The 22,890-nt window shown below is 39.7% G+C and overlaps 2 protein-coding genes across 4 annotated transcripts; one reads left to right on the forward strand and one right to left on the reverse strand.

The window, feature by feature from the left end:
* Positions 1-112: 112 nt before the first annotated feature.
* Positions 113-8,365, reverse strand: sfi1 (SFI1 centrin binding protein). The gene is made up of 31 exons (XM_054616632.1): positions 8,044-8,365; positions 7,891-7,962; positions 7,651-7,761; positions 7,476-7,570; positions 7,255-7,372; positions 7,060-7,162; positions 6,779-6,935; positions 6,479-6,640; positions 6,274-6,344; positions 6,095-6,187; positions 5,914-6,011; positions 5,691-5,757; positions 5,377-5,507; positions 5,202-5,283; positions 4,927-5,105; positions 4,748-4,823; positions 4,215-4,310; positions 4,062-4,138; positions 3,874-3,976; positions 3,678-3,774; positions 3,244-3,404; positions 3,078-3,152; positions 2,560-2,634; positions 2,281-2,457; positions 1,995-2,203; positions 1,842-1,913; positions 1,452-1,704; positions 1,299-1,371; positions 1,056-1,188; positions 863-962; positions 113-289 (listed from the first exon to the last, which is right to left on the reverse strand). Exons 1-31 carry the CDS (start codon positions 8,205-8,207, stop codon positions 116-118), a joined length of 3,654 nt encoding a protein of 1,217 aa, XP_054472607.1. The 5' UTR covers positions 8,208-8,365; the 3' UTR covers positions 113-115.
* A 637-nt stretch (positions 8,366-9,002) lies between these two features.
* On the forward strand, positions 9,003-22,037 carry eif4enif1 (eukaryotic translation initiation factor 4E nuclear import factor 1). Of its 3 annotated transcripts, none has more exons than XM_054616565.1 (19): positions 9,003-9,340; positions 9,959-10,123; positions 10,468-10,541; positions 11,981-12,108; positions 12,498-12,772; positions 13,202-13,400; positions 13,539-13,702; positions 14,396-14,555; positions 15,510-15,686; positions 16,057-16,328; positions 16,971-17,045; positions 17,984-18,170; positions 18,760-18,848; positions 19,089-19,225; positions 19,584-19,665; positions 19,801-19,924; positions 20,020-20,334; positions 20,473-20,643; positions 20,806-22,037. In XM_054616565.1, exons 2-19 carry the CDS (start codon positions 10,010-10,012, stop codon positions 20,991-20,993), a joined length of 2,931 nt encoding a protein of 976 aa, XP_054472540.1. In that variant the 5' UTR covers positions 9,003-9,340; positions 9,959-10,009; the 3' UTR covers positions 20,994-22,037. The 3 variants fall into 3 exon arrangements, with proteins under 3 accessions (XP_054472540.1, XP_054472538.1, XP_054472539.1); XM_054616563.1 differs by lacking the exon at positions 9,003-9,340 and adding an exon at positions 9,774-9,852; XM_054616564.1 differs by lacking the exon at positions 9,003-9,340 and adding an exon at positions 9,774-9,852 and having other exon boundaries at positions 14,417-14,555.
* The last annotated feature ends 853 nt before the right edge of the window (positions 22,038-22,890 follow it).

The following is a 22,890-nucleotide window of genomic DNA, read 5'->3' on the forward strand; positions in this document are numbered from 1 at the left end:
TATTGTGTCAGTCTTTGTGTTATTTTAGGAAATGTGATCCAGGCAGATAAATCTTATTCATAGTCCAAACTATCAGCAGGTGTAATCACTTATGAGGGTGAGGCACTATTTTCCGTCATGTTGTAAACACAGAGCAATCTGTTTCCATTTCTTCTGTTTTCTGATGGAGAAAAAAAGCTCCTGAAGACTGGAGGGCAGTCTGTAAATGCTGGATCCTCTTTGCATGTAGCAGCATTGTTGGTTTCCGTTTTGCCAGCTCAGTGGACTGACTGCCGATGCGCTCCTCCAACTGTCAACATGAAAAACATTGGATGTGAGACCAGTAAAATACCTTTGAGTGTTAGCGATTTCATATCGCTTCCCCTCATGTGACCTCTGATTGTTAGCTTTTTCACAGACGACGATTTATTGTTCAAGCGGAAACCCAAAAGAATGCCTGCTAAATTTAAGCCTTAAGCGTAAGTAAAGAACCTCTGATCATGAACTGCATTCATTCTGGCTCATTATCAATCTGGACAAAGTTCCGTGATACAACATTTTATCTATTTTTTTCTCATTTGCTTTTTTTAATTTGTTAGTCACGGTTGATTGTAGTGAGTAGTGGTTAAACACTTTAATATAAAGATAAAGATGTGTTAAATTACGCTTAAGGAACCCACAACATCACAAGTATTGATGGTTTCTAGAGATTTGGGGTGTAACAGTTAAGGAACAATATATTCATCTTAAATACATTATCATCTCTAAAGTTTAAAATAAAAATGTAAGTACCAAAATTCTGCACTGCAGTCGCAACATTCATAAGAGTTGTTCCCAGTTTATAAAAAAAACAACCCAGGACAGAATTATCTTATCTTCTTACCTCCTTCAACTCTTGACAGACAGCATTTTTTTCCATTTGTTCTTCCCTTCCACTGGTCTGCAGCCAGCTTTGTAATACCTCTTTTAGTCTTTGCCATGCCCTGAGTCGACACACACAATCAAACATCACTCACTGTGAACTGTGATAAATAACCTGAGAGGGAAAGGAAAACCAGTTGTCACAGATTTCGTACCGGAGCTGCTTCCTGTCCTGTTGGTACGTCACCATGTCCATCTGAATACTGAGCAGTTCTCCAGTGAGAGCTGAAATTTGATCCGTTGCTGCATCTTCTACAGTTCCTTTACTGGATGCTCTCCCACGTACATCTTGAAAAAGCAAAACAAAAAAGTTGATTGGCATTTGTGATGTTCTGTATAACCAAAGCTAGAAAATGAAAAACAACCCTTACTGGGGAAGAAACGTGCAGGTAACATGCCTGAATAAGCTGATGAGTGTTGTTCAAACGGATGAGGAGCTTCTCCAAAACCTGAGCTCTTAGTCTTCCCCAACTTGTGAAAAAAAGCAGACGTTATAACCAAGTCAAGTAATTTAATTCAGCTTTGAACGCTTTCAAACAGGTGAATATTACCATATCTTTATTCACAGTGGTCATGAAAGCCGAAGGGGGTAAAAGAAGGTCTTGGTTTAGGGTTTCCTGAGGAGAATCCACAGTGGACATGTTCGGTTCAGAGGGTGACACGTTAGATATGAAGATGCTCTGACGTGTGGACGGAGGATGAAGGCAGGACGACGCTGTACGATGGTCTTCCTGTGAAGGACGACTGAGCTGCGAGGGTTTTGGAGCTGCTCTGGTGCCGGTGACTGTAGTCAGATTTTGGGTGCTGAAAAAAAAAAAAAAAAAAAGGGACATCTTTTGTCAGTTACATCCACCGAGTGAGAAACATGATGTTTTAATAAAGGCTAAATCCTAACTTGAAATAGATGTTTAGTTTTTAAAAATATAGATTTTTATTTATACTTTATTGCCAGTTGAGACTCAAACAGTTCCTCGCAGCGTCGGGGCTGACGTCGAGGCGCGTGGCTGAGTTGTCTGCAAAAAATGAAAAACTCTGTTAGACTGAGTCCAAGTGTTGAACACAGATTCGCATCATGTGAGGGGCTCAAGACTCACAGCTTTCTAAGGACTCCATCTTCAGCTTCCTGCTCCTCTGAGTCAGACGGTGATACACTCTTGGTGGAACCACATGTAGTCAAACAGAAGGTCACGCTCTTTTTGGGTGATTGCCCTTTGACCTCCTGCCCTCTTTGTGGTTTACTCAGCACCCGCTGCTTCCACCGCATCGCACAACGCTTCACCACTCTCTGGAGATGTCGTGAACTCTGCAGGACATGGGTGGACTTGATAAAACGATACTTCAATTTAACGTCTGAAGTGGAAAAAAACAAACTCAACAAACCTGCTCTTGGCCGTGCTGCGTTAGGCTCGTTGTTAGATCGTTCATGTGGGCAGCATATGTGAGGATGCACGTCACGCCCTCCCTCAGCAGCTGGTCTCTGTAGACCTGAGCAGCTGTGGCCGCCTGCTCTTGTTTTCTGCGCTGCTCTGTGACCTGCAGCCTCCATCCGTACAACACCTGCAGCAAATTCACAAAACAACATCAAGGCGGTGTGGGCACAAATTCTACAATTCAGTGCTCAATATTGCAGTGAGCGACGGCTGTGCAGGCAAGTGTTACCTTGGCCTGAAGAGTGAGGGACCAGTGCCAGAGCGCTCGCTCCGTCTGCTTCGCTTCTCTCCGTCTGTGCTGCAGCTGTTGGCGGGAAGGAAACCAAAGTCACGGACAGTTTAACTGCACTATATCGAATCACATATATTGATCTGACTCTCTGATCTTGTTCCATATAGAGAGCTGAACAACCATAAGAAACAACATCATACAAATAAAACTACCTCTGGCTGAGATTGACTATTTAAAAGGGGTACACGAGCGATTTTATACTTTAATAAAGTAAAGTGAAATTTGAGTGACAATTTTTAAAATAAGAAACAGAAGACGCCTAAATATCCTGACTTTTAGTCACTTGTATTTGTCTTGCTAAAGAAAAACACATTCAAAAGCTCCTCCAGGGCCAAAGAGGACATAATACAACTGTTTTTACAGGCTGAGTTCTTCATGACAAGTACTTGTACTTTATGTGTAAAAACAGTAGCGTTAAGAGGATAAAGTTGTTGGGGTGTGAAAAAGAAACAAACCTTGATTTTCCACTGGTCAAAGTACGTCTGGTACATCTTTAATCTCAGCAAAAGGATTCCCTGACGTTTCAATACCTATGAAATAATCACATTTTTAAAAAAAACTCATGTCGGGAAGTGTACAGTGTGGCTCTATATAACAGTTTATGGATAATAAAGTTACAACCTTGTTTCTCTGATATTGGTTGTGATGGTTTTTCCAGGCTTCCAGTGCTTTTGAACGGAGTTTGGACTCGTGGTGCTGCCTGGCTTTTTCCATGTACATCCTCTCTCTCCGAGCCTCCCTGGTCTGCTTCCTCCATCGCCTAAAAGACCGCAGGAGCCGTTCTAAACACAGACAGCATCAATCTAAAAAGTGTAGAACAATTCAGGTACATGTGCCTACTCTAAACAGTATCCCGACACAACATACATATATATATATGTATGTATATACATATATATACTTATACTTATATACATATATATATATATATATATATATATATATATATATACATATATATATATACATACACAGACACACACATAATATAATAATAAATGGATCTGAAACAGAAAATGAAAGTGGTCTTGAAAATACATTGCATGTGTTGTTACCTTGATTTATGGACCTCTGAGTCTTGGTGACTGCTTCCCCCTGCTGGTGTCGCTTAGAAGCTGCGCATGCTGTTGCTTCTCTCCAAGCAAGAAACACCTTGACAGATTAAGTGCAAAGACAGCAATAAGCAAAGGCTCCCACAAAAGGTATAGCTGTGATAGGTTTTCATTTGAAGGCACTAGACTGCTTTATAACCTTAAGACGAAGGAAGTGCTGAAAGTGATTCTGTGCTCGCTGCTCTGCGAGCCTGACTTCTGTCTGCAGCACTGCGTTCTCCCTCCAAACACACAGAACCGTCCTGAAGAGATAGCAATGAGGTAAAGCTCACATAAATCATTCAGGTGGAGCAGCAAATGTCAGATCTTAGAATGTGTGTTCAATACCTGAGAAATCTCTGATTATGTTGCCTGTAAAGTTCCTCTACGTGACCGTAGATCTGACACATCTGGAGGTGGTGTTTCTGTGAATGCAGCAGGCGACAGTGCATCAGCTTTATCCAACTTTAAAAAATCATGTGATTTCAGATGATCATGTACCTTCCAGGCCACAAACGTCTGTTTGAGGAGTTTATCTTCATGGTAACGCTGCATCTGTTTCAGTCTGCTTTTCTTCACTCTCTGGCACTGAACAAACTGACCGAACACACAAGAGCCGTTAACGCACAAATACCACACACACACACACACACACACACACACACACACACACACACACACACACACACACACACACACACACACACACACACACACACACACACACACACACACACACACACACACACACACGAAACTGATAACTGTGCATCTGATATCTGTTGGTATCTGTAGCGCTGCTTCTTGAGTTTTCTTAAAAATATGAATATACTAATTGGATTGCAAACACAGGGGAACTGTGTTATGAATTACAATGATGAGCTTTTAAATAAGATGCATATGTTAATATTATAATGCTTCCAAGTTTCCTTTTCCAAGTTTCCAGACCTAAACCGGTCACTTTCTGTGAGGCATATCATGTACTACGTGAACAAATGTTGTGCAAACTGGACTAACAAGTACTATAGAGTTACCTTTTTCCATTTATCCACAGCCAATCTCATGCAGCGCAGGTCACCCTGATGACAAGCCTGCAGCTCTCGATTTCTCCTGTCATGCAAACGAGAGATTTCCAAAACATGTGTTTATCAACAGACCAGCCAGTTTCAACACACTATACCTAATCTCTTCTGCAGCACTTAGGTTGCCTCACCTGTCTCGTATCTCAGTGCTGGTTTCCTTCCACTGTGACACCGACTTGTGGAGAAGTCTGTGAAGGTACAGACGGTCTGAAGCCACCTGTTTCTCCTCTTCGTCAATTTGTAACTCTGTCCGTTGCCTCCAGCGAGTCCAGGCTCTCTGCAAGTGGCAGCGCTCCTCGTGCAGAATTGCCTGATAACAGCGAGTTATCTGTCAGTATCTGATTAACACCTGAGCTCTTTACAAACAACATAGAGTAGTTTGTGTTTCCATTTACAGCTAACATACCATCCGCTCAGAAAGCGTCCACGCCTTGTGTTTCTCCGATTGTTCCCACCAGGTGTAAAACACCAACCTGTACTGACGCTGCCTGATAACACAGTAATCAAACCAATCATGTGCAGGCAGCAGACAGAAATAAATCACAATCACATAAATAGAGATCGCAGGGTTCTTAACTCACTGGTTAAAGACTTCTGCCTTGTGTCTCGTCTGTTTATGGAGTCTTCTCTGTGAAGTAAACTCAACCCACGAGTTTAAACAGCGAGGCAGCATGCCTTCAGCAAACCAAACGTCTGCACGATGCTCTAGTTCCTACAGAAGCCATTAATAGTTTTGAGTTTGCAATTAGCTGATATATAGGAGATAAGGTCACATATCATCACTCATATTTCACCTACTGTCAGGCTACATTGTGAATGAATTCATTCACTTTTATAATATGTGTCCATATCTCTTCCCTATAATTGTTTCTCATGTGCTGGATCTAATAAATACCTGCATGTGTCTCTGTTCAGAAAGTTTCTCTCTCCAGTGTTGAAAACATCTGCTCAGCAGAGATGTGCTGTAAAGAGAACAACAAGTCCAAATGTATATCCAAATCATGCTAACAGGGAAGACTTTACTTGAAATATGCAATATCTTTGTAGCTCGGATGCTACAACATAAAGCAGTGAATATATTTTTTCCCTTTTGGGCAAACAAAGGTAAATAAAAGCACCTATGTTTAGTCAGTGCCAGATCTGCTAGGGGCTGAAAACTCTTGTCTTCAGCTTCCTCCAAACGGTCCTTCCACAGCTTCCAATAGTTACACGTCATCTACAAAAACCAGAAGGCAAACCTTCAGGAATGTTACTTGATGCATGTTTGAGGATTAGGATGATAGAGCTTTCATTAATTACAGTTTGATGATAGTGTTGGACAGCCATGTTGTTGTCCAGTCGGTGTGTTTTGTTCCTGATGATGTTGAGAGAAAGTCCCTTCAGTCCAGCATGCTGCGACAAGAACACACAGAGATCAATACATTGAATGATAGCACTCTCTACTTACATGCAGTTGCTTAATTAGCTCTTCATCTTACCAGTAGATGATGATGATGACTTTGACTTGCAACCCTGTTTCTTTCAGCTTGTTCTCTGCACAACGTCACGTCTACTGACAAGCTCAAGAATCAAACAACTGTTCTGATTATGATAAGCCCAATCTATCCTTCACTGAACTACCTTTGATTCTGCTGTTGGTTGAAAATGCAAAGGTGTGTTTATCTTATGTTTGGCTAAGGATACAAGCTTTCCAGCGCTCCAGAGCTCTGCGCTGGGTGATCCTTATGGCCAAATGCCCGGCAGCTTGCAAACGGTCTTCCTCGCACCATTTACAATACAAAGCACTCCTCCATTTACTCCAACACATCATCACCAAGCGGAGATCGCAGGCACGCTGCACCAAAGCTAAAAAAATAAAAATTAGAAAAGGAATTAGAAAAGAAAATTGAGCGATACGGCTTAAAAATGAGAACACGAGAGGTATGAGTATGGATGAGCTTGTGGTTTATATTAAATGAAGAAAGACAGGTGATTTATAACAACCTTGTGACGTTTTCTTGGTTTGGAAGGATGACACGTAACTTTTCCAACGATGAAATGTTTTTCTTTTCAGTTTGAGGATGAAGTGAAGTGCAGCTTTGGATTCTTTCTCTTTCTGGCAACAAGCAGCTTTCTGCATTTCTTTCCACCGAAGCCAAGTCTTTGACAGAAAAAAAAAAGATATTCACAAATCGCCACGCAGAACGCAAAGCAAGGAGATCAGCATTCATCAAACATAATGTTGACAGCATATGGGTCATGCGTGCATTGGATTATGTCTTTACCCTGCTCTGTAAAGTGAGCGCCCCCTGTTTCAGGGCTTGATCCTCTAAGGTGTGAAGGTCTTGATGGTGCTGCAGCCGAGTCCGCCACAATCTCCACGCTGAACTGCACAGGTGAAATAAACACAATAGCGTTAAAACAGATAATCCTCTAAACATTATAAATGTCTGATTTGTAAATACAATGAATGATCTTACTGTAGGGTTGACAGTCTGTTCTGCTCAAGGGCAGATTGAAGCATTCTAGTCTTCATTCGCCTCATTTCTGTGAAAACCTCCCATCGTTCCCAAACCAGATGCATCCGTTGCTTGTCAGCTATTAAGGAAATACATTTGAAAAAACAGCTGCTTGTGATATCTATCAAAACATAAGGCTTTACGGTTTGATATACTCTTATTGTGGGGTGCAAAATTCTTACCAAATGATTGAGCAGATTGGACTTTGCTCTTCTTTTCCCTGTGTAATGACATAAATGTTTGCCAGCTGTGGAACGCCAAGTTATACAGATAATACCTGAAACAAAAACACATTATTATCAGACACAATCCTCTATCTGCGAACAGCTGACTGAGTTACAGGAAGGTGTTATGTACCTGTAGTGACACTCTGCCCGCATTGTAAGACTCCACTCCCTCCTGGACGTCCACCACTCGTCTCTCCATCCTGCAAAGGCCCGTCTCAAGACCACAGAGTTATAGTGGGACCTGCAACATGTAAGATTGCCTTGGATTAGAGAATTTCGGTTCAGAAGCACATTTGAAAGTGCCAAACAAATTTTAAAGCTTTAAAGTTAAAGTAATTTCTTATTTTAATGAGTTTCCAAAAAAAATTACTTTGCTTTATGAGGAAGAATTCGGCCAAAGGTGTTCTGCATCCATATCTTCAGGAACTTTCTTGCCAAGTGCCTTAAGTGGTTGAAAAAGTTTGTTTAAGTTATCAATGATAATATAAAAAGGGATAATGCAGTAATTCAAGTGTCTCAGCACCTTATTCTCAGCTCCTTGAGTCTTCCACCTTTGTTCCAGCTGTAGCCAACTCTGTAAGGGAGCTTTCTTGTGTGAACTTTGCGGACTTGTTTTCTCTCACCACTAGAACTGACACAGCTTGGTCGGGGTCTTACTGGATCTGTCTTTCTGGCGTTACTTTGCATTATATTACACCAGAACGGTAAAACCACAACAGCACATCTAATATAAACATGAACACCGATATTTTAAGTATAAAACGAAATGAACACACTTCATTAATGTGGAGAAATTGTTTCGGTAACCAAGTGGCGCGCGTTTGTTTTTCCTTGTCACGTGAACGCGGGTGTGACTTTTGGGTCTGTTCCAGACACAGCCGTCCACCGCAAGAGGTAAATCATCGTTTACAAATGCTGCGCTCAGTTCAGGTTGCGCCTGTTAAATGTGTCTCTCTGGCACTTTTACACTGTTTAATAATATTTTAAAGCTAAAGCTGATGCGAATGTAAAAAAAAAAAGCCTTATTTTCAATAAAATAAATGTAATTGTGGCATATTTATTCTCGTTGTTTTGTGTTGACTTGTTCTGTTTACAGGAGGTCTGGAACGCACCCGAGGTCCTTTCAGGGTAAGGGCTATGCGTAATGTCAGACCTGGACAGCCCGTGTGGGCGGGGTGCTACTCTTTCACAAAGAAGCACCGGGAGACGGCTATGAGTGAATGACAAATCGGGCAAACCCCCAGACAATGAGTAGGTGCCCAAAATACTGCCTTTCGAATATTCCAAATTTAGTTTAAGTTAAATCCCCACAAATCAAGTAATATTTTTTTTTACCACAGTTTGAATAGCTGCACAAAATAAATATTGTAAAACGTGATATTTATTATGATTTTAATATGAAAATGCAAAACGGCCGACGCACACCAGACTTTATAAAATTCTACAAAGGCGCAATGGGCACAATGTAATCTTTCCTAGGACCTTCTTAAAGCGGTGATCAGAGGAAAATTGCTGCTACGACTTAGAAAACAGAGAAAGAGCTGACAATAATTTGAGATTACACAGTCACCGGTTGAATTTATTTGTTACCTGGACTTGTGTTATTTTTGTTTAGTTACCCCAGTACATTGTGTGTTTGCTGATATCGCTGCAACAACTCAGCAGGTTAAAGATTTGGTACTCGCTGGGTGGGCTTTATCCCCTTTCCCCAGCTAGTTAGCTAGCTAGCTAAAGGTGCTAGGTTAGCTAGCTAGCTAACTAACGTGAACTGCCGCTGCTCGGCCGTTAGCCACCAGTGTTCCACGCACCATTTAAACGGAGTAAGTTGGCCGTTTGTGTTTTTCTGAACATACCTACTTTGTTAGCCAGCAGTTTGTACACATTGTAGGCTTTTGATACCACGAGTGATGTTCAGCGCTAACTACAACTGTGTTGGACGCTAGCTTAGCCAACCAGTGTCTGGGGTAATTGTGGTTAGCATTTTATTTTCCTGAAACAATTAAGAGAGGATTGATTGAATGTGAAAGCAACATATTCAAACAATGGTCTGTGACGTCACGGGCTGGACACGTGCATCTTAAAGGCTTCATTTACGGCCCAGATACTAACCTTTACAAACAATTGGTCAATTAACGCGCAGGCTGGGTAAATAGTGGTAATTGACGTGTCACGTCTCATGTCAGCGGTGCACGGCTGTTGTCAATTAACTTACTAATTGGCTATCAGCGTTTGATTAAAACAGTCCCCATCTAAGTTAGCCCCACGTTAGGTGAAGTTTATTGATCATGTGATGACATTTTTGGGCTGTATGTTCATATGTGTGAGAGGCCAGGTTGCCTTTCTCTTGTGTATTAAGTTTGAAGTGTTGAGTAAATCATTCTTAATTAAGTCCATGGATCTGCTTAATACATTTAGTAATGTTTAAATGTTTCCAACAGGAACAAGTTAATTGTTGGACTGGAAGCGGTTTGTTCTGTCTGAAGTCAGTCATGGAGAACGATGCTTCTGTCGAGCAGAAGAATGGTGATGGAGATGCTGCTGTGGACCAAGTTAAACAACAACAACAACAACCAGCAGCCACAGCTCCTCACAGATACACCAAGGTGATGGGAAATACCAATGATATTATATAGAAGCCATACAGCGTTCTTTATGCACACAAACCATTAGTTTTACTGAATAAACTGTAAATGAAATGTAAACATGCATATACTGTACATATCCACCCACGCATTGAATAGAAAGCAACCTATTAATCAGGATATTTTAAGTCTAGCATATTTACAATGCACTGATGCAATACTGTTTTATTGTTTGCAATTTACCGAAACAGGTGTTTGTGTGTGTATATGTATTTAACTATATAAATAATAACTAGTCACATTCCTGGTGTGTTCACTCATACCTGCCCATTCAAAACTGATTCTAATTATCAATTATTATACAGGAGGAGCTCCTGGAAATAAAAGAACTGCCAGTCTCGAATGAAAGGCCAGAATGTCTTTCTGAGAAATATGACAGGTAAGAATACATTTATCCACACCATATGCAGTCCACATAATATTTAGATCTAATATGGCATTTAAAAAAAAAAAAATGTGGCAACTTAGATGTGCATCATTGGAAAAACACCAACTTTTTGCTTCTCTTTGACAGTAACTGACATAAGTGTCTGCTTTGGTCATAGTTATGTGTTCACATTAATAATGGACTGATGAGAGTGGAAAAAGCTTTAATTCTGAGTCAACAATATTTGCTTTCATTGGCAGTTCTAAAACGGCATGCTGGAAGATGGTTTCAATGGGCATTAATTGATAACTTTTGTAATTTTGGGCAAAGAAATTATTTACATTCTAAAAGTCCATTATAGGATATGGGGGAAAAAACATTAAAAAAAACAGAGATTCAATTTCACAGATTCTCATTATACAGAACAAAGCCCATGTCCCTCATGCCAGGTTAGACCACGTCTCAGCATAGAGATCAAAGTATTCATCAAGTATGGCTTTGTCTTATCGTTTGTGCTGCTGGAATGGTGTTAAGTGTGTAGGATCAAATGTTTTTATTTAAAAATTACTTTGAATGAATGGGGTTATGAAGTCGTGAAGTATTTTACTCACAACCTCAAATTCTATGACTCGAGTTAGATTTGACTAGATTTGATTTTTATGAAAAATAATTTGGGTAGCCCCTGAATATTCTCAGGATCTGCTCTTTAGTCGCATTTACTTCAGTCTAGAACAATTAAACACATTTTAATTCCTACTGGAAATATTGACATAACAGTTAGCCAAGTGGCTAGTCAAAAATGGGCTCTGATGTTAGATGTTGTGTTTTGTCTTCTTGAGAGTAAAAAGGCATATAAAACAAGTGTTTGGTGTGCAGATCACTTGTATTATTTTATTATAGTTTGTTCATTCTAGAGGCAGTGTCTCAATTAGGAAAACCAATGCTTCAGAAGCTTAGTCCCTCCCCTAATCCATAACCAGTCTTTGTGTGTTTTCTGCTTAAATGATTTTCGATCCTGCAGAACCCTGCTGTTTTTAATTTAATTAATATTTTTTTATTTTATTTTTTTGACATGGATGACTGATGAATGTCATGAAAAATAGTTGGTATGATAGAAAATATGATTACTCTTCCTGGTTAAAAGAATAAAGGTTGAAATCCTGTGTTGTTGGGTTTTAAGAAATGTTGGCCTTGCTAACTTTTACTTAATGCAGTTGTTATATTTATTTTATAATTGGTTTTTTTAATGCCCAGAAACAAAGAAACTATATAATATTTGATTTATAAGCTGTGCCCTGCATTAGCCTTTTATTAGCCTTTTTTTATGTGCAAAATGTACATTATCTTTTAATCGGGTGAGATATTTTTGTAAATGATTTTAATCAATTTGATTTGTTTTAGTCAGCTTGTTGAGTATGTGTTCTAACTGTGTTAAATGGTCTTTGATACAGTGATGGTGTCTGGGACCCTGAGAAGTGGCATGCCTCACTGTATCCCACTTCAGAGCGTAACTCTCCAGTGGAAGGTTTTAAAAAGGACTATGTGGATGACAGAGTTCCTTTGAAACGAAGAATTCCAGGTAAATGACCCAAAGCCAAAATTCTAAAGATTAAGATTTAAACTTAAACGTAGGTCATAATATTATCTTACTTTCTGTGGCAGGATGTTTACGTGAGTTTATCTTACTATGAATCATTATTCTTATCCAGAAAAGTTGTCTGTAATTGTAATGCTCACAACTCCTGAATATTCAGCAGCTCTGGATTATGCTTAAACAAAAATAATTTGAGCTACATATTATTGTAATGCTAAGACAACAATATAAATCAGGTAAAAATGAATATTTCTTGTGAGAAAATTGGAAAATCTTCTTCCTTATCTGGGCTTGCTTTGTATTATTGGTTTGTTATGATGTACCTGTTGGTTTTAAACATCTAAAGCCAAGCTCATTTGCTTCATTGTATTCAGATCCTCGAGAGCGGTTAAAGGAGGATGATCTGGATGTCATACTGAGCCCGCAGCGACGCAGCTTCGGTGGTGGATGTCAAGGCAACGCTGCGCTTGCACCCCACGCCCGTCGCCCAATTAGCCCCCTGGAAAATAAGGAGAATGAGACTCTTCGTCTAGGAGGGGCCCGCAGAATTGGCAGTGGCCGCATAATTGCTGCCCGAGCCTTTGAGAGAGAAGCCCGTGTGGAGAAAGAGAGGGAACGTGAGAGAGACTTTAAGGATAAAAGATTCAGGGTTGGTGTTCATTGCTTTCAGTCCATCCATAATGCATTTCCCTAAAGTGTTTGGACAGTGAGGCATTCAGTTCATTAAGGTTGGCTTTTTTTTAAATGGTGATGTAAGTAGAATTGCCTAAAAAGTTAATGAAGAAAGATGTGTATGCAGATAAAAAAAGCCTCATATTTTAAAATAGTTTTTTACAAGATTTGGTTTTGGCGCACTACTCAAATATTTATCAAATTACATAAAAGCACGCATTTACTTTCTACGTGGTAAAATAAAGAACCTGCTGCTTGGACATAACAGTCCCGCTTAATCGGTGTGCTTTCCATGTACAAATAGGTTATTTCAAGAATGGCCCAATTCATTTAATCAATATTTTGCATGTGACTTTTTATCATCCATTGTATACACATTGATGTTATATTGTCTCATCATTTGCAGAGAGATTTTGGTGACAAACGGGTGTTTAGTGAAAGGAGAAGGAATGACTCGTATGCAGAGGAGGAACCAGAGTGGTTCTCAGCCGGTCCCACCAGCCAGTCTGAGACAATCGAGCTCATTGGATTTGACGACAAAATGCTGGAGGATGATAAGCGCCGGTCCAAGCGGTCAAGGAAGCGGGCAGAGTCCATAAGAGAAGGCATGTCCAAGCATAATGCAGTTTAACTTCTTTTTCATGCATTTTGTTTAATCAGTTAATGCATGCTATTTTGATAACCAGCGTGTTGCTGCTGCTATCACATTAGGAATACTTAAGATTGTGATTTTTGTTCTGCAGTTGCAGAATGTAATGGTGGACAGGCAGATGAGCGAGATGCAGGTTTGCAGTCTACTGCTGATCAGGAGGTTCCCCACCCTGATGTCCTGCCTGAGCAGTCGACTGGAGACTTTGACTTCAATGAATTCTTCAATCTGGAGAAGACCATGCCAGGACTGGCCTCTGTAAGTTTTGGGTTGCACTGTGTGGTTTTGTTGGTGTTTTTTAAAAGTGTGAATGTCACAGATTGGATGGCATCTAAAAGTCCTGTTTCCCGACAGTCTTCTAATCGGTATAAACTTTTAACAGAGGTTTTCAAGTGTTCGTCCCTTCTCCTCAACAAACTTGCTGGACATTTTCTTCATGTATTTATACAATCATTAAGAACAATTAGAGACTAGATTGACAGTTGTGGCACAATTGTGACCTGAAAGATACATAGTCAGGTGTCACATAAAATAAAATAGCCTTTTTGAAGCCAAGTATTACGTTTGTAGATACTTTGTCAGCACAAGATTACCTCTGCTGCTGGTGGTGGGGATTATCACTGAATGATGCACTTTCCAAATATTTTTGTCAATGGACTACTGCATGGGGTTAAAAAGGTATCAACAATGAAAATTTATGCCCATCATTATCGCTATATTAGGCCTTCTAATGGGAGTAGTGAGTAAACCAGAGTACAAACTAAAATAAGTGGTGTACAGACTGGTTTGAGGCATTTAAACCAAGTCAGGCAAAAGGGCAGTGCATTTAATGACACTGCCCTTTATCTTCTAGCACATTTTGTGCTAAATCACTGGGCAAACATCCTAAACGTAAGTGTCCTTGTACCTTTTGGCTTGCTTTTATATTTGTTTTCTCACTCTGTTTCACAGGCTCCTTTTTCTGTCTTGCAGATGATAGAGGACGTTTTGGGGGAGGGCCCTGTATCAGCTAGTCGCTTCAGTCAGTGGTTCTCCAGTAACCTGAGCCCTTCAGGCAGCCGGTCCAGCAGTCTGAGGTCCACTCCGCATGAGGAGCTGGAAAAACTTGCAGGTAATAATTTGATTACCCCAACGGAGTTTCATGTAACTCTGTAGCCAAAAACCAGACACTCTTTGTGGCTGTGTTTTTGGAAATTGTTAGTATAAAACGTCAAGATTGTATTGAGAAGGATTCCGATGGCTATGGTGTGATTTATGAATTTTATTAAATATTTTAAAAAGTAATGCAACAAAAAGTAACATTTATTTAAGCTAAACTTACTCAAATTTAACATTTTACTTAAGAGGTTTTAGTATGCGTAGTGGCGTAAAGAATAATACATTTGAGTTATACAAAATGTTTTTATAATAAATCAATGAAATTGGTAGGCTAGCTGCCTTTTTATTTCTCAGAAACTTCCCAATTTATTCAGTATGATCTAACGTTGCATGTAATTTCAATCAATGAAAGTGACTAAGTGTCTCCCATCATGCAGTGCATTCTGTGCGTAATTGGCAGACAGATTGTTGAAATGTTCATTAAAAAAAAAAACTTTCACAATTGATTTTTGGAAGTTGTGAATCAATTCAGAATCGTGGAAGATGAGCATCTTGATTCATACATGACTCGTTTTTTTAATTTTCAATTTATGTTTTTCTTCCCCCACCCCTACAGATGATTAAGGAAATATGCTTCTCTGTACAATCCCCTGGATTATGTTGTCCTGTTGTTGAAGCTAAGCTTAAAGGCGAATGACATTTAGGCATATTATCTTTTAAAGAATTTAAAAAGAAGCTTACTGAAAACAGCCAATCCTGACTGAACCTTGGTCTGGGGGTGTGGCATTCAAATCTTGACCTTGGGGTGTATTTTGTTAAAAAATACTTTGTCAACATAAAAACTGCTGCTTTACCATATCACTCCAGTGCTATTTGATTACTAGCCTGTTACATTCTTGCTTTGTAATGTTCATGCCCTAAAACACAATTTCTGTGTTGAATCTTGGACTGTTTTGCTCCTCTGAAGGGCTTGAGCCACGCGGGACGTCCTCTAGCCAAGGCCCTGCCTCCCACTTCACACCTATTCAATCATCAGAGTGCAAGGAGAAGGTGGACATCCTGGAGCTTCTGCACAAGGCCAAAATAGACTTGAAGCCTCTTCTTTCCACCCTGTCGGTCAACAAAGCTCGGCTACGGGAAAGCAGTGAGTGCCAGTTCACTATAACAGTTGAATTATACCATGACACAACTTTAACTGGGAATAAACTGTAAACTATGGAACTGGACTTTCTGATTTGAATTTCATAGTCTTCCAGTACCTGTTTTAATTTATCACAAACCAATGCAGCCCCATTGGAAACAGGGAACCCGTTAAGGGTAACCAGGTGTTTGGTATTCAGTAATCTGACTGTAGAAGTCCTACCTAAAGGTCCAAGTATGCAATCAGTGTCCTATTATAAATCTCAAAAGTATATAATATGGTATTCTCTTAATTAGCATTTCAATAGCACTAACTTTTTTTTTTTGTCTTAAAGTGTGCTAGATAAAGTTTAATTATATCCATCTGTCCACAGCTAACTGTGGAGCGGTGCTCTCGCTGGAGGAAGTGGAGGGAGAAATAAGGGGGATGAAGCTGGGCTCAGAACCACAGGTGCGAAAAGTCGCGCCTCCTCAAAGAGGAAATGGCACGCCCTTCATGGCTCAACATTTGGAAGAAGCTTTAACTGGTGGCTCCAGTGCCCGTCCACGCTCACGTGACACAGATATGTCGGCCTTTAATAAACTAGTCAGCAGCATGAAGGCAAGTGGAACTCTGCCAACTCACCCCAAAACCAACACAAACAGTGTAAGTATTTATATATTTTTAATCTATATTGTGACAAAGGCGTTCACTGGATAAGTAACATGATGTGTATGTTGCGGGTATTTTTATACAAATCTATCCCAGTGTGATGCTGCATGAAAGCTTTTTCAACATAACCTAGACAACCCACTTTTTGAAAATGTATTTGAGAAAGTGATGGGCATAAATTTCTTTAAATGTTTTGGAGGTTTTTTGTGATGGATGAAAGCTGCAAGGGTCCTTTTTTATGCAAGTTGGTCAGTCTTAATTTGAAATTGATTTATTTTTGTACTGAGACAAGAACAATGTTGACTTTTTCTTTGGATGAATGCATCACAAACACAACAGTACATGTATCCAAAGGGATTCCTGACTTGCATGAAGGACACTTGATTGTGACTAATGTACAAATCCATCTCAGTTGGCTTTCAGTGGTGCAGTTTGATGAGGTTCCACCAAATTCTATACAAGATGCATGTACACATTTTCATGGGGTTCACTGATGCTTGATATCAGTTTCTATGCAACTTTCACTTTTGACGTGCATCAAAATGCCTACCAAACATTCAACATTACTTACTGAGATGGATTTTTTTATTATTATTATTGCACCTGGAACATATTGTTTCTTTCTGTACAATGCAGCAACCTTCAGACCCAGCTGTGGTGACAATGTCTGAAGCTCAGGTGCCTCCTCAGCAGCAGAAAAACATATTTCAGGTTTGTATCTTGACTATCGTCTAAGGCTAATGCTGACACATGTTTATTATAGGCTACAGGTCTTCACATTAGGTTATTTTTAAGTCATGCTGGGTGCAGAGTATATTCAGTCCAACCAGATCTGAGTAGGTCACATTGTACTACAGGCTTCTGGTGCTGTGATTATGTGCTGCGTCATACAGTGTAAACTGAAGTGCAGGGGGAAAATTACATGTATTGTTCTCCAACAGAATGTGCTTATTAATTTGTGGCACAATAACTATGATGCCAGAGTTGTCTTTTATGTTTGAGTCTTTTTGGGGCAACTTCATTGTGAGTTTTGTCCGCAGGTTTATTTCTTATTTCCAAACTTCTGACTGTCCTCCAGGCCCTATCAGATCTTTAACATTACGTAACTAGACAAGGGGGGTTTTCTTAATAGCATGATGGCAACATGCTATCTAACTGTAGGGTGTTGGAAAATAAGTCCACCATAGAAAACAACTTTATATTCTGAATCAAAATCTTCAGTCAAGGACAGCCCTAAGGCAAACTTTAATAAAGGAGTGTATGTTGAAGTGGATTTATTGGTCATCATTGAATTACACTGGTATTGGTATATCTCTGTTTTGAACCCATTCTTTGAATACTATATGTAAACTAGAGGCCATGCCTGCTTCAAAAATATACAGTTCGTGCCATCTGTCTAAAGAGGAGATTCAGATTGTGTATTAGGGACAAGCCAGGGTTTTAAAACCAAAAAATAAAGATTTAATGTTCAATTACACTCTATCTTAGTGTGGGTAAATTGTCAGGTGGAGTTTGATGGGTGTGAAATACATTCTCCATCCCACATTTTATGGATGATGGCTTTTGTGTTTAAATCTTAACTGGCAGACCAATAACATTAAAGGGAACTGTGACATCTTTGGAAATGCATGTGCATGTTTGTATTGTAGGAACTCCTGGGAGGTCCTGCTCGTAGTGGCTCTCCTACACTACTTGGTAATCTGATGGCCAGCTCTGAGGGCCATCCCACCTCTGCCCCTCTACATGGCTTATTACACAAGGGCCCGTCACCCCCTCTCTTTCCGCAGAGGGCACCCTCACCGGACTACTACAACAGTCGGATGCATCCTTCTGCAGGTAAGTAAATGACAAAAGTGACACGTTGCAGCTAAGACATGTAAACCATACCTTTTTTTTTTTTTTTAGAATGGGAAAGAATACATACTGTTTAGATTGACTTTCTCTCAATCGATAGGATTTAATTATTCCCAAACCAGAAATTAACCCATAAGTATTTGGACTATTGTGGGATACCAAATGTGTTTTTTGTTTTTTCATCATATGTTTGTCCTCAGTGCTCCCTCTAACAATGTATAAGTGATAATGCAATCCAAACTATATTACAGCTTTGATACATCGTTGACCCTGTCTGGGAGATGAAGTAACAACAGGAATGTAGAAGTAAAACAAATCTCGAGGCTCTGTATAGTTTTACTACTAAAGTAGTAAAACTCAACCTTGTGAACCTTTTTTTTAAATGTTTGGTAGTTTTTCAGCATAAGCGAGTTTCAAGCCAATATATGGGTATATCACAGCAACTAGATGGTGCTATACTGGGGCTGTAGTTATTTCAACATCCAATATCTTCAGTTTTATTTTTGTTTGAGTCGATGGTGTTGGTCAGAAAAGCTGGATCATATAATGGTTATTTCTCTCTCTCCTCAAGGTTTTCCTGTTGGTCATCAGCACATGCTGCCAGAACAGTTTGCTGAGCTTCACAGGTCTATCAGCCCTGGATCTGCTGCACAGCAACAGGTAACATAAATGTCTGGACACCGTGAACCTGGATATATAGCTTTATTGTTTGACTGAAAATATATTTTACACACAATCAATTGTCTTTATGTAAAATTGATATTTAATTGAACACAAACCTTATTTTATAATATGAAATGCACATAAGGGCTCAATTTACAATGACTTCCCAAATAGGAAGCTGCATTATGAAAATATTTGATTAGACGGTATATGAATTCGTGTGTTCTGTTTGACCAGATGAGGGTGCTCTCAATGCCTGTGAATCAGACAGACTTGGAAGCTCTGGCATTTCAACAAGACCTTGCTCTACATGCCCACCACTCATTCCAGTCTGGCTACAAACCACCACAGGACAAATCCTTCCGAAATAATAGGTTAGTTTTGTTTAAAGGTATTTAGATACTTCACAGTATCCATGTTGAAATAATTAATTGAATGTTATCAATGTATAAAGAACACATTTGTCTTTGGTTACATGTTTTGCTTGTATATCTTAGCAACTGAAATTATGACAAATTATAGCTTAGTGTAATACATGTTATAGAGATGCTGCTTACAACAATTTGTTTTTCTTTTGTCGTTCTACTCGTATTGATCTCTTAACAATAATGGGGAAAAATGTACCTACGTATTGGCATACATTTGTGTCCTAAATGTATGCACCGAAACCAGGTAACAAGGATTGTTTAGCATTTTCTAGCTAAGTGTGACTGATGTGCTTGTGATCCACAGACTGCAGCGTGTTATTCGCTCCCCTGGTCCAGGCCCTCAGCCTGGTGAAAGACACTCTCCAGGCAATGCTGTCACCAGCATGGTGAGCAAAAATGTTATCTTCCAGCTGTCATTGTTCGGACTTGTCCTGTGAAGCTTTGCATTTGGCAGTCATCTTTAAACACTTTTTGGTTTTGCTAACTGTTTTCTTTCTTTAATTTATTATTGTTCAATACAGTTGTCCCCATCGTTTACACCCACATCTGTGATCCGCAAAATGTATGCAACAAAAGAGAAAAGCAGAGATGAGCCATCAAGTCGTTCAGAAATGAAGGAAGAGGCAGCAGGACACTCTCGAGATGGTACAGGGCATTACTTTACCCACAAATACCTGATTTGACGATTAGTACATGTGCTTCAACACTGTAACATTCAGATTTTGGCTATGCAATTACAGACGGCAGCTCCCCAAATCTATACCTGGAGGCGATGGATGGTAATGCTGCCCAGTCTGGGGGAGTAAAGGCCGGTTCACAGACGTTGCCAGGCAAGGACCATGAGCGTCTCAGGCCTGGCTCTGCTGGACACCATAACCCCGCCATGGGACCTCCAGGACCCTCCTCATCTTTCCCACGTCCCATTTATCCCGTACCGCTGCTATCACATGTACCTATGGTGCGCCCTCCTCCCCAGCTCCACCCTAATGTGGTTCAACGAATGCTGGCGCAGGGTATCCAGCCCCAGCAACTAGGACCTGCTCTTGTGCAGGCAGGTAAGTGTTGGTTTGTTTATTTTGCCCACACTTTCTCCTCTTTTTTTTAAAACTCATTTTTATTTGACTTTGAGTTGACCTGATGTTAAAACTTTGACATTGATAACCTCTGATGGAAGTCTTAATTTGTACACGCAGGTATATTTCCACAACATGTTGACCTTGCACAACTTCAAGGCCTGCCTCCTGCCCTACTTGGACAACAGCTGTACCCTCTAAGTGCAACAGGGCATCCACTTCTACCTCCTAGAGCCAATACTCAAATGCAGTTAGCAGTAATGCAGCAGCAACTTCAGCATCAGAGACAAAGTGAGTGGAAGTCAAATATTACGAATCAGAATGTGCTAGTGGAACCATTACGTCCACACGTTTTGATTACTGCCCAAAGAGAATAAATTAAAATAAAAGGAAAATTTACCTTTTTTATTTTCTCAGCTCTTGGACTAAACTGTCCCTTTGTCTCATCTTCAGTGCATCCAGGCGTCTCAGGCCATCAGTCGCAGAGCCAAGGCCCTCACCGGACAAATGGCTCCCAGCAACACGGGGGCCCCACCCCTCTAGGCCTCGCCAAGTGGTTTGGATCAGACGTCCTAGAACAGCCACTACCCTCCATGCCAGCCAAGGTCATAAGCGTCGATGAATTAGAGTTCCGGCAATAAGAAAATAAACACTGCTGGAAGCAAGATATTTTTTTTTCCATTTTTTCCCCATCTCCACCTCCTTGTTACCATAAAAATGTGAACTTTAATTTGAAAGACGGTGCACAGACCTGGACAGTCTAACCATGCCATGCTTTGTCTTCAACCTTGAAGTCACTGTTTTTTGGAGAGGCTTATCAGCAGAAAAGGGAAGATGAGTGATGGCGATATGTTTTGTCGACTGAGTGAAATTATTATTTGTTTTTTGTATTAGGCTCTGCGCAGTAAATAATGTATAGGCCCAATTGTACAGACCATGGGAAATAATCGTATTCTCCCTGTATATAGCTATTTTTTTCTTTTTCTTGAAATGGGGAATGTGAAACTATCCTGCAGTTCAACTGAAAACTGCGAGACAAAGTCCCCAAGAGCTGGTAGCATTCCTTTTCTTGTCCAACTTTAATTTCCCTCGCTGAACTGCACTGAGAACGGGCTACTGCTGGTGAGAAATATTGAATTGACGAGTAACTCCCAGTACTTTTGTGGCATGGGTAGTAGATGTGATTAGCTGGAGCTTTTCAAGACAACTCCGGGGGATGCAGCGAGTGCTGGTTGTGCCTTTTCTTTGTGTTATTATTTTTCTTTTCTTTTTCTTCCTTAAACTGTATCCTCTCCCATCCAACCTGTCACTGAGGGGGGGCAGCACTGCTCACATTGTCAATTTTTTGAGGGTGGTTGGGATTCAGTTTGTTTATGTGCTATTAAGTTATAAAAAGCACAAATAGAATTAATAAATAAAATTCAGTAAAACACAATTTGCTTAATTGTTTTAAATGGTTTTGTATTTCCTATTATGAATATATACCCTTAGTCAGTGGCCACTTTATTAGCTATACATATGCAATCAAATACAAACGGCTCTGCCATACAGCCAATCTTTGCGAAACTTGTGTTTGGCTATTTACACCGTCAGAAATGTGTTTATTCAACTACTGTTAAACTGGACTGTATTAGATGTGTAGATCATTTTAGGAGAAACGTGTTTCAATTAAAATGTGTCTCAAACGGCACAAACAAAGTCATAAGGTTTATTTATTGTTGAAATGCAGTTTGTAGTCTTGTTTTGCTTCAAAAGAAAAATGTTATACAAAACTATATAGACATAATGGAAAAGCTGCAGTCTTGGCTTGAATTAGATTGTGCTGTAACTTACAGTAAAGTGGCCACTGTGTGTAAATATGAACTCTGAACATGAGCGAGCGCATCCTTTTTCTACTGTTGGATGTACTTTCTAGGAGAAATGCTGATAGTTGTCTTGCAGATACTTGTAAAAAAAGTAAGTAAACCACTTATTGCATACAGTATGTAAGGATCCTCAGCAATTACGGTTGTGCTACTTAAAAGATTTAAGAATTACCTTCTTATTTGGTTAAAGTAAAATGTAGAGAGCTAGACTGATTAAATTGCCGGAGCCGATGGGTTTGTTTGCAGATACAACAGCATCAGTGAGTATTTGGGCCAATAATTGACGAGACATGTAATTTATGGTTCAGAAATATGGAAAATATTTTGAGGTTTTACAGGAATATTGTCTATTTACGACTTTAACATCTTGGTCACAATTTTCTTAACATTAAGTTAAGATGAAAAAAAAGTTATGACATTTTTAAAGTTTTTATTTTGTATTGGTATCTACCTTTAAATATTGATTATGCTCTAGTTAAAGCTCTTCTCAGTAACACTTTTTTTTGTTGACACTGTCAGAGGTGTTGATTTATGGTTTATTTTCCAGCCCGTGGTGGTGGAACGGGTTGTAATATTAAATATATTAAAAGTGCTCCTTTGTGTGTGTATATAGCAGTGGACAAATTGGAAATCAATATTTTCAAGTATAATCTTAAAAGATTAAAAAAAAAAA

The sequence above is a fragment of the Anoplopoma fimbria genome, chromosome 17, assembly GCF_027596085.1.
Source record: "Anoplopoma fimbria isolate UVic2021 breed Golden Eagle Sablefish chromosome 17, Afim_UVic_2022, whole genome shotgun sequence".
Classification (NCBI taxonomy): domain Eukaryota; kingdom Metazoa; phylum Chordata; class Actinopteri; order Perciformes; family Anoplopomatidae; genus Anoplopoma; species Anoplopoma fimbria.